General features: G+C 38.0%; 1 protein-coding gene across 2 annotated transcripts in view; it reads right to left on the bottom strand.

The window, feature by feature from the left end:
• Nucleotides 1-282: 282 nt before the first annotated feature.
• LOC136828775 (uncharacterized) overlaps nt 283-12,808 on the bottom strand; it is a 28,358-nt gene continuing 15,832 nt past the window's right edge. Inside the window, exons 1-2 of one of the 2 annotated variants that reach the window (XM_067086992.1) lie at nt 7,860-7,998; nt 1,404-3,129 (exon numbers count right to left, since the gene is read on the bottom strand). In XM_067086992.1, coding sequence (XP_066943093.1) covers nt 1,725-3,125 — 1,401 coding nt within the window. In that variant the 5' untranslated portion in view covers nt 3,126-3,129; nt 7,860-7,998 and the 3' untranslated portion in view covers nt 1,404-1,724. Of the gene's footprint in view, nt 3,130-7,859; nt 7,999-12,808 lie in introns of those variants that run through there. The other variant, XM_067086993.1, reaches the window with a different exon arrangement.

Raw genomic sequence — 12,808 nt, 5'->3', positions numbered from 1 at the left:
GGTAGCACACCGTGAAAATTTGAATTTCGTTAGACTGCCATGTAGAAAGCTGGTAGATATGTAATTGCTTGGTAAGTCACTTATATAAAATTCACACTTTCTTATAAGCCATACAAAAATAGTACAAAAAAGCTAGCCACATAGCTCAGAGAAGGCAAAAAAATTAATAAATTCTTGTTCATAAAGGAAAAAAAGGGTCATGCCTTGGCTACTCTTCAGTCCTGGGGCCAACAGGAAAATTCAATAACATCAGCAAGTACCATCACTGGAAAGGTTAGAAAGGAATTTTGAGAAATTTATTGATAGTAGAGAGCAAATATGGAAATACCAAGCACAATAAGTAAAGTCGGGAACACAAAATCATAGGTTTGCTGTCACATACAGTGGCTATTTTCACCAATAAAGAAGTACTAGAGGCCAGATAGCTTACCTGACCAGGTGGAGTTCTTAAATTAGGGGGTTTGTTTGGAAAGCTGCAGAGTACAAGATTATGCTGCTACATATAAAGTAAAGGATATGTGTAGAAAAATAATTTTGTTCCTAGCATGCTTTGAGACATTATGCTGTCATCTGAGTGTGTTTTAAACATTTTTGATGTTTCATGAAAACCTTTTCTTAATTTCATACTCAAAATTAACTTATACAATATGCAAATTATTCAAATACTCCTGTAGTAAAATAAGGATTTACTAGAGTTTCAATGTTCAAGGATTAAAATTTCAAAACCTGTTTTCAAAGCTCTCCAAATCAAGAAATATTAAGTTACTGTGCTCCACTTTATGTTAATAGGTGACTAACTCTGAAACTTTCAAGATTAAAATATTTCTAAAATCAAATGAACTTTTGGGAATACAATGATCTTGAAATACTACAACACTACTTCCTTCATTCAATCACTCCTTTGGCTATAGTGAACCACTGCTGCTCCCACAAGATTCCTACAGTCTGTTGCAAGTTTCAGTAACAGACACGGAAGGGTATGTGCCAACAGCATATGATATTAACCCCTGGCTACCCTTATAAGTACTAACTAAATTGATAACATCACTTACTACGAAACCTTTGTCACCCAGGAAAGGGTTAAATAAAATGGAGCTTTGGATAATATTCAACAATAATGAGAAAAGTTTGTTAAAATGTACATGCCCCTTACTCCCTAAAACATGATTAACATACAGTAGTGAAAAACACTGACATCAGTACAAATGGTCCAACAAAAGCTAATCTTAATTATGGACGAATATTCTTATTGGTTTCAAGATATTCAAGTGACTTCCATGAAGAAATTCCTTACCGTATATAAAATAAATCACAACTTTCTGCTTAAGGGTTTGCAATTTCCTTTTTTTTCATCTATCTTTCTGTTATTCACTTATGACAGTTAAAGATAAATTGACTATCTCTTTTGATTAGCTCTTAATTTTTTCCACATACAGGTATTTTATAATGCAGATCACTTCTAGACAGGTTCATGGTCCACTTGATTCACAACAATGCAAACTCATTATGATTAACATATGTTCTTCCTCACAGTTCATTACAGTCTAATGTATTTCACAAAGCATTTTTTTATTTGCATAAGGCAATTTTTTTTTATTTGCACTAAAAAACTAATAAACTAAAAGCCTCTCCTGAATTAGCACTAGCTCATATGAAGCAATTGGCATACACTTTTCTACCAATGGCTAAATCAATCCTTCAGGATAAAAGTTCTGCTTAGTGTTTCACTGATAAATCAACCATTTTCGGTACAAGAGCGACTTTTCGATTTTTTCCACAAACCTCTTTTTCGTGGGAAGATGGTGAGTGTCCTCATGTTTATCATTATCAGAACAGATGCTATAATGGTAGACCACTATAGTTGCAGCCGACACATGTTGGTAATTGGGAGGTCCCCCGCTTTTTTCACCAAGATTCCAGCCCGTCAGAACATGTGGGCGTAAAATGGCAACTCCCTTTTCTTCTAAACGACCAACTGTGTGAGTCTGTTGTGACATACGAATGGTTCCTGGTTTAGTGTGCTCTTTATCAAGACAAACGCCCTGACTGGTCAAATGGAATGTTGCAACATCTCGTTTATGGCGTGGATTTCCCTGGACAACCGTCAGCGTGTCTTGGAGAGATGGCTTGTGCTCCAAAATAACATACTGATTGAGGTCGAGAATAAGAACATTTTCATGGGTGTCACGGTGACGGTACAAGCAATCCAGTTCAATGACTTTCCGAATAACAGGTGGAGTCAGTTTAAAAGTTTTGGATGAAGTAAATTGTTTTTCTTCATATTCTAGTCCTGATTCATCTCCGTATTTATCCAGTAATTTCCTCGCCAAAGGAGTCAAAACAGGGCCATATGCTGTAAATTTATCAATACCAATAACATTATAGTATGCAATAAACTCTATAATACTCAGTGTCGTAACAGGAAACTCAAGAGGAACTATACACACTGCAGATTTGTTAATGACACTTTTCAAACTGTCACTCTCATGAATAAAGATGGGTCTCGATGGCTGTACACCATCCACAATGAACTGTATCATGTAAGGCGTTTTGCTCAGCATCAATTTTTTATTGTCAGCGGAGCATAAAAGATAAATCACTTCTATATCTTCTTCACGAGTGCCGTGACCATGAAATCTTTCGGCCGCATACTCCACAGAACAAGAGCCGTGAACTGGAGCATCTTCTGACTCAAACCACACCAAACAGTCGAGGGACGATGGAGCCTCGTGGGACTTACTCACAGCAGCTATGCTTTTGATCTGCGGCTCTCCCATTCCCTTCTGATCATCAAAAAATGAAGAGTACACTTCTAGGTCTGAAGTGATCTGTACCCAGTCTGCTGGAGGGGTTGATACTTTGTGAAGTGTGCTGAAACCACAATGAGGAATTGCTGCTTCATCATTGGATGGTGGCTGTCCAAAAGTATCCAGGTATTCTAACGTGTAGCGTAAACGTTCGTATTCATGTTTGTAAAACAGGAACGCAACAAGGCTTACCACCGCTGTGATAGTTAGCGCAAGCTGCTGATATTTACGCATTGTCCCATCCGTTTGTTGAAGGATTACAGCGTCTTGCAGAGGAAATGTATGGGAACACCTGGATTTTTCAGTGTGTTTCGACATTCATCTGATATAGGAAAAAAGCTGGGTCAATAAAAAGATCCAAGAATTCAAAGTTATGGTTTCATATCAAAGGCTTAATCAACTTCTAATAATTTACAATTAACCAATACAGTTTTTTATTACTTTCTTGGAAAGATTACCATTGAGAAAATCCCTCTTGACTTATGTTTAATAGATGCCACTCCTGGATAAATGACACTCCTAAATAGTTTACAAGGTGTGATCATAAAGTATCAGGACTGGTCCTATGAAAAGAAAACTACATGTACCACTTTAGCATTACATTTCCTTCGAAGTAGTCCACTTCAAAAGCCACACACTTTATCCACTGCTGTTTTCACTGAAGGAAGCATTCCTGGAACTCATTTCCTGGGATACATAATCAGCAGCTGCCTCATCACATTCACTTGGATCTCCTCAGTCTCCTGAAATCTTCTTCCTTCCAAGTGGGATTTGATTTTTTGGAAAGAGGAAAAAGCTGCAAGGGGCAAGATCTGGGGGACACGGAGGCTGTCAGACCTGGGGGATGTTGTGCTTGGCCAAAAACTGCTGCACAAGCTCCGCTGAATGGGCAGGAGCGTTGTCATGGTGCAATTGCCACTCACCTGATGCATGCAATTCTGGCCTTTACCAACAAACAGCATCCCACAAATGCCACAAAACATCACAGTAGTACATACTCCTTGTTTACTGTCTGACCAGGTGGAGCATACTCATGATGAACAATTCCCTTGTAGTCGAAGAAAACGAACAACAGTGTCTTCACATTGCTTCAACTTATTTGTGCTTTCTTCAGTCTCGGAGAGGTTGGGGTCTCCCACTGCAAACACTGAGCCTTGGTTTTGGGGTCATAGCCATAGACCCAAGATTCATCACTCGTTATGACCGTTTTCAAAAAGTTTTCGTCATCGACGATTTCCCCTCACAGCTGCATGCACAACTGCAATGTTTTTCTTAGTTCTACTGGTTGCAGGTCTCCCAGAACATTCGTCACTATCGACATTTTGTTGTCCATCTTGAAAACATCTGAACCACTCGTGTGCGGCTCATACACTCCTCTCCATACACTTTTTGCAACTTTGCATAGTCTGTATGGAGCTATCGCCAAGCTTTTGGCAAAATTTGATGCAGATTCTCGGCTCAACTTTCTCCATCATAGTCAATGCAACGACCACACACTACACATTCCTTCAGAGCACTGCTGTAAAGAGCGGTTGTGAGCTAGGACCCTAAAAACTTAGTGTGCATAGGCCTACACAGTGGGGGTCAAGGTCAATCTGTGCCAACTGGCCTCATTCTGTGTATTTTAGCTCCTTTCCTATAGCAAGTCAAGATACTTTATGATCAGACCTCATATAAAGTACTGTATTAAGATAAATTCCAGATTTTAAGCAATTTATGAACTTTAACATCTTGTCTAGAAGTACAAATGGTTAATCAAAAGTACAGCATATCCAAAAAACTGCTCACCACTGTAAATTACTAAAAGAAGAATACAGCAGCTTATCAAGGAGTTTTTTCGGAACTTTAATAAAAGGATTTACCTGTACTGGGAAAAGGACAATCAGTGATCAAAAGGCTAAATAATCACCTTCAAATTTTAGCTGATGTGCCTAAAGGGAATTAATGGTAATACAAGGCATCGTGCTTACCCCATATGAAAAATGGGAAAAAGCACATTAAACGAAGAAGAAGAAAAAGGAAAATCACTGAAATATTTGTGCCTTTCTCAAAAAAGCTTTTACATGGTCACATGGAAATGTTGCATTATCCTAATATTATTCTATTACTTATAGAGCATTTACAGTTTAACATTTAAATTTTTCCAAGATACTCAGTGAGGGGGAAAGAGTTGAAAATTGTAGGTGAAAGTAAAAAATCAATATAAGATCAGCATAACCCAGTTGCCCCTTAAAATTCAGAGGTTTGGGATATCAGCTCCCCTTGAAAACTGAAACTCCACGAATAACTCTTGATCCCCTAAACCTAAGTCCTCGTACTAGTCGTTAATTTAGTCCTAATACCAATTTTTAATAAATACAAACGATTATTTGCAATTAAATCTAATACTGTACAGTACAGTACAATACACGCTTCTTATTGTACAGTACAGTTACTCATACTGTACCTGTAGAGAACTATAACACTCCAGTAATGTCCAGTGCTGTAGTTTAGTTTTTTCCAAGTATGATTCTTTTTATAAAACTATTGAACCAATACCAATTTTAAAACCATTACTGCGATCTTAAGGATACCACTCATTTTATACACACTTGAAGATTTACGTATAAGATGAAAATTATGATGCAACACAAACCACACTGATGTAGTTCTTAACATTCCATTATTACATTTACACATGAAGGGATATACAGACAAAACCAATGTTTGACTATACAATATTATCGTTATGCCATAAGTTGACATGGAGCAATAACATCTTCCTCCCCATCAACACATTCCATATGAGAAAGAGGAGGAGTGACTTTCTTGGAGCTTCTGTGAAGGCAGGAGTCTGGGTTGGACCCTTGCAAATTGCGCTGAGATATCTCTTGAAATCTGTGCCTTTTCATTTCTTTAAAAATGAATCTGAACAGTGCAACTGCTTCTTCTGTTAATTCCTTCACTTTCAAGGCATTTATTACAAAGGTCAATAGCATAAAAATAGTCCCGGACACAAGGGAACCAATGCAATCATTCTGCACCTGTCAGTTAATTCAACTGGGATGGTATCAATTAAATCTTGAACTTCTCCAAGATCTGTATCTTAAGCCCATATCCACCCATCTTTGCCACTATACCAATTTCTTTCACTATTTTTTTGATAGGCTCCATGAATATCCTGTTAAGTCACTGACACATTCTCGCCAAGTTTTTTCAAGCTTCACAGCTTCCATGGCTCTTCCAACGATATTTATGCATTAATATTTGATAGAATTTAAGCAACTCTGAATGACTTGGGGAGTCTAGAAATAGCCTTGAAAAATAATGTCAAAATTTTAAACTGAACCATTATTGCATTTCAATCCTGAAAATATACTTTCCCTATATGTTTTAATGTGTGCTTTGAACATAGCCTAACCTAGAATGCTGGATCCCTACCTGGACCTTCCCCCCTTAACTTACCTATCCTGAGGGGCTGCATCCTAACTTAATCAGGGGGCTCCACCATCCTGGACCCCTTTCCATCTAACCTAACCTGGATGCCAGGTCCTCACCTAGCCCCACCACCTAACCTAACTTAGGGCACTGCAAATTACTATTGATTGACTGATTATGAAATTTAGGTCTTGAAGACCAAGTGCCAGAACCCATCAGGATTATTCAGTGCTAATAAGGTTGTACTACACGTTATGGGAACTTAAGATCATGACTTTGGTGTACTACACATTATGGGAACTTAAGATAGTGACATAAAAGCTTCGACCTCAAGTAATGGTATAAAGCAATACCACTAACATAATACATAAAATCTATATGATAATTATGATTACCATGCTTTACAACAAATTATAAGTTAAAAAACTTAAATACTGGCCCCCTAGGTTATGTTAACATTTGGTGTTGGGGGAGGGGGCAAAGTTTCCTGCTAAATAAGAACCTAGCCCCCTAGGTTAGATTAGGTTCAATCCTTCCCTGTATTTAACTTATTTTGTTTTCTCCCTGCCTAAAAACTTTGCTTACCCATTACGGTCCCAATATCACAGGAAAGCCTATAGTGGGGGAGGTCCAGTATCTCTATAACCACTCATTTGTTAAAAATCAAACCTCAGAAATATTCAAAACACACATTAAAGCAAAGGTGAATCATATTTTGCACTCAAGAATGCAATTATGGTTAAATGTAAATACCTATAATACTCGTATAGGTATTCCTGAGTAATAGCTCCACATGGACTGTAGCCTATGCAATGGTTCCACAAATACTTAAGTCATTAGGGAGCCATATGTTCAAGAAGGGATGGCTAAGGAAATCTATTATAACAAGATCCATACTAACTTAACATACCCTAATCTAACCTAACCTAACCTAGGGTAGTAGGCCATGTTACTTAGCATGGGGGGGTCCGTCCCAGACCCCATGGTACTGGTATCCACTTTTTACCAAGAGTTCCCCTACAACACTGCGCATGCACAATAGCATTCCAGGATGGCCAGCATACATAAACATAATCAGTTCTGAGGTTAATTACAGGTTAATTTACAGGTTAATTACAGTCTACTGACAAAAAATAATGGTAAATTCTTGATAAGCAATCAAAATACTGTGGGAAAAGTAAATTTTAAAGGAAATACCCGACACGGAGCTAATGCTTAGTTCTACCTTCGTATATTGCAAAAACAATCCTAACTTAAATTAGTTAACGCTAGCCTACACATGCGAATAAAAGTTATATTTGAAGAATATGTTAACATAATTTTTACGAAATGTAGTTCTACAAAACGTTATTGTTTCCAAACAATAAAACAAACAAACAAATAAACAAGCTGCCTGACCAAGACAAAATATAAACAAGCTGATGCAATATTAAATTATATTACGTGGCCTCGCCTACCGGTACTCTGGCCCCCAAACTTATAGCCATAAGATGTAAGCTTCAGCCTAAATAACCTAGAAAAATTAATTTCAGTCCTTCTATATCCTTCCTAAAATGTATATAAACATGGCATAAAAGACCTACCATGTGAATTAACAAATAAACGTAAAACAATTAAAAACAAATGTGACATTACCCTAGAGCCTTCAACAAGATGGCACTTTGTGTTCCTCTTCGTTGTAAACACTGCATCCGAATCGCTCGACTGGATTCGGAATGGGTTTGTTATTTGATTTTCCAAAGGATTGTGGATAAGTGATGTTTATAGACGAACAATAAATTCCGTATGAGGTTTGTTTTTATTAGTTTCTTTTCTTTTTCCCATTGCTCATCCATCTAATGATATAATTTAGATATCTAAGTCAAAGTCTGCTCCATATCGAAACAAAAAACTTACAGTGCTGGTGTAATGTGTTTTCCTACTAACAATGACTATTTATCACTGTATTTTACTGTGTTTACAATCCGACCCGTATTCTTGGTCCTCCATTTTACACTTAATGTTTATTGCAAGCTAAGCTTAAGAAGCAATGTAACGGTGATAAAATCTGTAAATTAAAATTGTTTCAGTCATGATCTGTTTTCATGAAGTTGTCTTGCATGACGGGAAACTTCCGGAGACTAATTTAAGTGCTTTTTTTATATTTTATTTGTTTTATCTTAGTAACTGACATTCCCCTTTTTCCACAGCAAGTATAGATTCTGCACCATTTGAATACCCAAGGTAGTTGGGGCAGCAGATATCTTTAGGGGTCAGGCATGGTGCAATTACATTACATGTATAATTTCTATTCGTAAAGATTTTTGTAACAATTCTTACAAGAAAAAGCGGGAGTTTCTGCATTTCTGAAGCCATAATCTTATATAAAAAATGGCTGCTACCTGGTCTCTTCTTCACTCCCACTACTATCCCTATGCTACGGGGCCGGTTGCCTTGATGTATATGTATATATACATATATACAGACAAATTGGAGCAACAGAAAGGCGTTCTTTCTTCTTATCCATTTATTTTTACGCCTACGTTTCGTATCTCTTGATACATCTTCTAGGCTGAAAAAGCGATGAACTTAAACAGTACTGTGTATTAACACTAAAAGGTATACACATTATATACTTAACACCATATTAAATGACAATTAAAATATGGTGTTAAGTATATAATGTGTATACCTTTTAGTGTTAATACACAGTACTGTTTAAGTTCATCGCTTTTTCAGCCTAGAAGATGTATCAAGAGATACGAAACGTCGGCGTAAAAATAAATGGATAAGAAGAAAGAACGCCTTTCTGTTGCTCCAATTTGTCTGTTGTTTGAGTGTCTGCTCCTGTCTTCATTCTTACATATATACATATATATATATATATATATATATATATATATATATATATATATATATATATATATATATATATATATGGGAGTGAAGAAGAGACCAGGTAGCAGCCATTTTTTATATAAGATTATGGCTTCAGAAATGCAGAAACTCCCGCTTTTTCTTGTAAGAATTGTTACAAAAATCTTGTGTGTGTGTATATATATATATGTATATATATATATATATATATATATATATATATATATATATATATATATATATATATATATACATATATATGGCTTAGATATGTAGATGATATCTTTACTTTCTGGGACAATAGCTGGGCGACTTTAATGAATTTTTTAATAGGCTAAATTATATATATATATATATATATATATATATATATATATATATGGCTTAGATACGTAGATGATATCTTTACTTTCTGGGATAATAGCTGGGGGGACTTTAATGAATTTTTTAATAGGCTAAATTCGCTAGTTCCGACCATAAAATTTAAAACGGAATGGGAAAAGGACGAAAAACTGCCGTTCCTAGATGTACTGATCATAAGAAAACAGAACAGGTATGCATTTACAGTATATAGAAAACCCACCTTTGCTGTTTCCTACATTAATTTCTTAAGCTACCACGACGTCTCCGTAAAAATCATGGTAGGGTGCAACTTATTCCTCAGAGGACTTAGGATATGTTCAAATGAGTACCTGGATAAAGAATTTAACACGATCCGCCAACACCTAACACAACTGCTATATCCACCACACATTATCGAGAGGGCTATTAACAAAGCGAATAAAATATACTATAGAGGTCCCACTCACAACAGACAAATAGATTTCAACAACAAAATAAAGCTTCCGTACGATGAAAACATCCAAAAGGCCACCGAACAACTCAGGTCTAGCAATCCTTTCATTTTCCATTATCCCAAATCCATCGGGAGTTCGCTCATTAACGTATACTTAAATAACAAAAGGGAAGAAGCCGGAGTTTACAAGATACCGTGTAGCAATTGTCATGACATCTACGTAGGCGAGACAGGTAGATCGCTCTCGCAAAGAATAACAGAGCACAAAAGATCAGTATGTCACGCCTCGGAGAGTTTGGGAATTTTCCTACATATCAGAAATACAGGGCATGTCATTAACTGGAGTGGGGCGGAGTTGGTTTTCAAAAGTAGCTGTCCGTACAAAAGAAAGATGCTGGAATCTGCTATCATCAATCAAACCAACAATATGAACCTGTCAGGAGGACATTGGAAATCGGACGACATCAACACCTTAATCCTCAAACCCCTCCTGAAGAAGATGACCCAAGAAACGCGACCGCCAGATCCATTGCCAAACGGGAGCTAATGAGGCCAAAAACCACTAGGGAATTTGGTCATTCTCCTCCTTCTTAAGAAACGCCACCTCCATACCATCAGAGGCCTAAGGCCACACCTTTATGTTTTTGTATATATACCATTGTAACTTTCCACCTGTCCATATTCTACCAGTGAACAGGGGCACAGAAGAAAGTGCCCGAAATATATGGTTTCAACGTTTAAATAGTGTTTTATGGGCCTTCTTATATTCATATATATATATATATATATATATATATATATATATATATATATATATATATATATATATATATATATATATATATATATATATATATAAGAAAGACGAATGCGCCCACCCTCAGGACCATCATTGAAGGTAACATCAGCGGTCCAATCCCGATATGATGATTAAACTTGTCATATTCTACAGGAATAAGAAGACCAGCAGCCTGGTAATGAGAAATAACCCGGCTCCCCTCAAGCAGGATCTCTTGAAGAAAACCAGCGTAGTCTACCGATACAAATGCCCTGTCCGAGAGTGCCTCTGCTCTTACATCGGTATGACTACCACGCGCTTCTCTGAGAGGATCTCCTGTCATGCCCAGGAGGGTGCCATATTTAATCACGCCAGGAATGCCCGTAACCTGAGAATAAAAAGGAATGACATTATCCCTAACATAGAGATAATAGATCAAGCGACCGCCCATCGCCACCTACGCCTCCTGGAAGCCCTACACATCTGGAGAGAGAAAAGTAAGTATATCTTAGTTTAACCAGACCACTGAGCTGATTAACAGCTCTCCTAGGGCTGGCCTGAAGGATTACATTTATTTTACGTGGCTAAGAACCAACTGGTTACCTAGCAACGGGACCTACAGCTTATTGTGGAATCCGAACAACATTATGACGAGAAATGAATTTCTATCACCAGAAATAAATTCCTCTAATTCTTCACTGGCCGGTCGGAGAGTCGAACGCTGGGCCAACAGCTGGAGAGAGAAGCCGAGTCTCATTACCACACAGGAGACCTTCCTCCTCCCGACATCGGCGCGAAGGGCGGCACCCACTGGCACCCCGGATGAGCGAACCAATCAGGAAAGTCCATCTGCAGGCAGCAACCCTCTGAATAATACACTCACTAACGAGCACTCCAGCGCACGCACGCTAGAGCGCACACACCCATTACGAGCGCCCTGTGTCACCAGACTCTCATAACGACCAGAAGATGACCATCGAGTTGGTCGAAACATGTCGACAGAAAGAGTGCTAAAAAATAATTGATAGACGTCAGAAAAAAAGAAGAAATACCATCAGGAAAATCTACAGATTTACATCTCAGGTTTCAGTAACCTGCTATAATGCTATAAAATAAAGAATTTCTGCTGTAAATCTACGCAGTTTCATCCATCGAAATATGAACATTGAACAATCGCAGGAAAAGCGAATTATTAGAGGAACTCGGTATAAAATCAATTTGCAAAATGCAGCAATTTTATTCAACAAAACTTGCCTCCAAGAGGGCCTTCTCCCTTCGAACAACAACAACAACAAACAACAACAACAACAACAACAATAATAATAATAATAATAATAATAATAATAATAATAATAATATTATTGCTGCTTCAGCTGCATTTATTTTGTAGAAGACTTTTTCTATTTTCCTTATTGCGGACTTCTCTTCAGTGGAGGTGCGTGCTAACAGCTCGCCTATATTTGTCATTTCATGGGGGAAAAGTCAAAATCTGGATTCTGCTTCTTTATATATTCTATACAGTTGGTTCTATACAATTGTTGCCGCGACACGTTTCGACAGACTCTTCTGTCATTCTCCAGCGGGAGCTGGTAGAGGACTGGTGATGAAGAATAACCCCTCTCCGCCAGCAAGAGAACCCTCAAGCAGAAGAACGTGGTCTACCAATTTGTATGTCCTGTCCGAGGATGCCCCGGCGCTTATATTGGAATGACCACGATGCGTCTGTCAAGGATCTCCTGCCACGCCCAGGAGGGTGCCATCATGAACCACGCCCGTGCTACTCACAATATTTCCATCTCCCGCGACAGTATTATACAAAATATAAGTATAATCGGGAGAGCCGCCGACCCTCGACGTCTGCGCCTGCTAGAGGCGCTCCTCATTGCCGAGAGAAAACCAACAATGAATACGACGCAGGAGGCATCGCTCCTACCCACGAATTTAAGAAGAATAATGCAGAACACCCACCAAATCCAACGAATACCTGAAAACGACAACCCTGAGAATGGAGATGCCCCTGATGAGCGAGGCGCCTTCGAGACAATCCCCGACTACGACAGAAAGAGTAGATAATGACATCATTCATCCGCAGCCCAATAGCAGCCAAACTACCGATGATGTCAGCCGGCATGACATCACACAACGGCAGGCCAA

Source organism: Macrobrachium rosenbergii, chromosome 43, assembly GCF_040412425.1.
Source record: "Macrobrachium rosenbergii isolate ZJJX-2024 chromosome 43, ASM4041242v1, whole genome shotgun sequence".
Lineage (NCBI taxonomy): Eukaryota > Metazoa > Arthropoda > Malacostraca > Decapoda > Palaemonidae > Macrobrachium > Macrobrachium rosenbergii.
Note: the sequence above shows the minus strand (reverse complement) of the source record. Positions and strands in the feature narration are given on the sequence as shown.